The 1,749-nt window shown below is 38.9% G+C and overlaps 1 protein-coding gene across 2 annotated transcripts in view; it reads right to left on the reverse strand.

Moving 5' to 3' along the window:
* LOC106530398 (probable cation-transporting ATPase 13A3) overlaps window positions 1-1,749 on the reverse strand; it is a 34,924-nt gene that overhangs the window by 18,940 nt on the left and 14,235 nt on the right. For both annotated transcript variants that reach the window (XM_014026000.1, XM_014025999.1), the window contains exon 5: window positions 1,011-1,192. In XM_014026000.1, the coding sequence (XP_013881454.1) occupies window positions 1,011-1,192 (182 nt within the window). The remainder of the gene's footprint in view (window positions 1-1,010; window positions 1,193-1,749) is intronic.

The following is a 1,749-nucleotide window of genomic DNA, read 5'->3' on the forward strand; positions in this document are numbered from 1 at the left end:
GTGAGGACTTTGATGGGGAAGTAGGTGATTCACTATTTCGATTATAAGAGGCAAGAGAAGAAGCACCGAGTGGACTCTACAGTCCCATTACCGGTCTACCGGGGCAGACGGTGCCGCAGCGCTAACTGTGTGCTAACTACACTGAACAGCTGATGAAAGCCGGCAAACAACGGGAGGTGTAGAGCTTTTTATTCAGTGGGTGGATCCACAACCTCTGTACCAAACAGCTCCACGATGATTATCGTTTGTTTTTTTTCCCCAGGGTGTGTTTTTTCTGATATTGTATTATGTTACGATCATGCTAACAGTAGCCGCTAATGTCAACAAACTTCCAGCAGCTAATGACACAGAACTAGGGCAACCTAAAGTCCAGATGAGGTCCACATAAAACCACCAGTAACTTAAAACTCACTATTAAATAAACGATCATTATAAACATAACCTCTATAACACGTTAGCAGCTAGTAGTGACCACTGCCTGCAGACGCCGGCATTCTGTTCCTCCCGACCGCAAAATCCACTTTTTACGTTGTCGTTCTGTGAGGTTTCTACATTTTTCATCTTTGTGTATAATAATCAGTGTTATCATATGTTGTCAAAGGGTTGGGCAGAATCGTGTGGAATTATTCATCAGATAAACTTTTGCTGGTTATTTGGCACTTGGTGATGTAAGACGTGTGTGGTACAGACATATATATACAGTATATAGTACTTCTGGAGAGTTCTGGGTCTCCTCCCACTGGGACATGCTAAGAAAACCTTCAAAGGTCTGTGAATTATGCTTGCATGAACTGCTAAAAAATTACTTAAGACTGAAGCTCATATATAAASAAAGCAATTAGGTTTCGCGTTAGCTGAGCTCAGACCAGCCGTTAGCTCATCAGTTCAAACTGAGCATGTTCATAAAGCCATCCTTTTACACAGAACATTACTTCAACACCACTGAAGTGTTCCTTTAAAGCCACACATTCACAGCTACACTGTGTACAGTATTTCTGGAAAAGTCTTACAGTTTTTGTATCGGGGCTGCCTGAAGGGCCTCCCCTTGGAGAAAACGATGGCCACCACCAGGTACTGGAAGGAAGAAACGTAGAAGAGGGAGGTGTTCTCATAGTTCCTGATGTTTTTATGGTCAACAGACATGGACACGTTCAGACTGCGATAGAACCCGGGCCTGGAGCTGTTGCAGGCACTGCAGGAGAGGAACATGTCAGAAAGTGTTAATTACTCATCTGTTTCCAACCACATTTGTTTTTTAACAGTATTCAAATGTTATGTAAGGGTTCAGTCTTACACTTCTTATAACAAAGTTATAAGAGTAATTTATTTAGCAAGGGATCTCTTTTATTTTGCGTAAACATTCCTCTAGTGCAAAATGAATGGACACACAAGAAGTAACTCTCAGTGAATGTTGATTTGATCCATAAATATTGTGATCATTTATTTTACAAATCATACAGAATCACTGGAGTACACTTGATTGTGAACAATTCATTTCCTACAAAAAGTTTTGGGAACAACAATAAAAAGCTTTTAACTTCTTAGTTGTTAACCACACTTAAATAGAAACACAAATGTCAGCTTAGATGTTAAAGTGTATCCCTATGGAGGACCAAACCTATCATTATTGGAAATAAATGTATAAATATATAACTGGCGTATTAAAATAAATTATAGGGTCAAAAAGAAGTTTGACAAATAAATTATTGTGCCATTAAATCAATTACATCAATTATTTAGATATAAATG

Source organism: Austrofundulus limnaeus, unplaced genomic scaffold, assembly GCF_001266775.1.
Source record: "Austrofundulus limnaeus strain Quisiro unplaced genomic scaffold, Austrofundulus_limnaeus-1.0 Scaffold516, whole genome shotgun sequence".
In the NCBI taxonomy this organism is placed as follows: domain Eukaryota; kingdom Metazoa; phylum Chordata; class Actinopteri; order Cyprinodontiformes; family Rivulidae; genus Austrofundulus; species Austrofundulus limnaeus.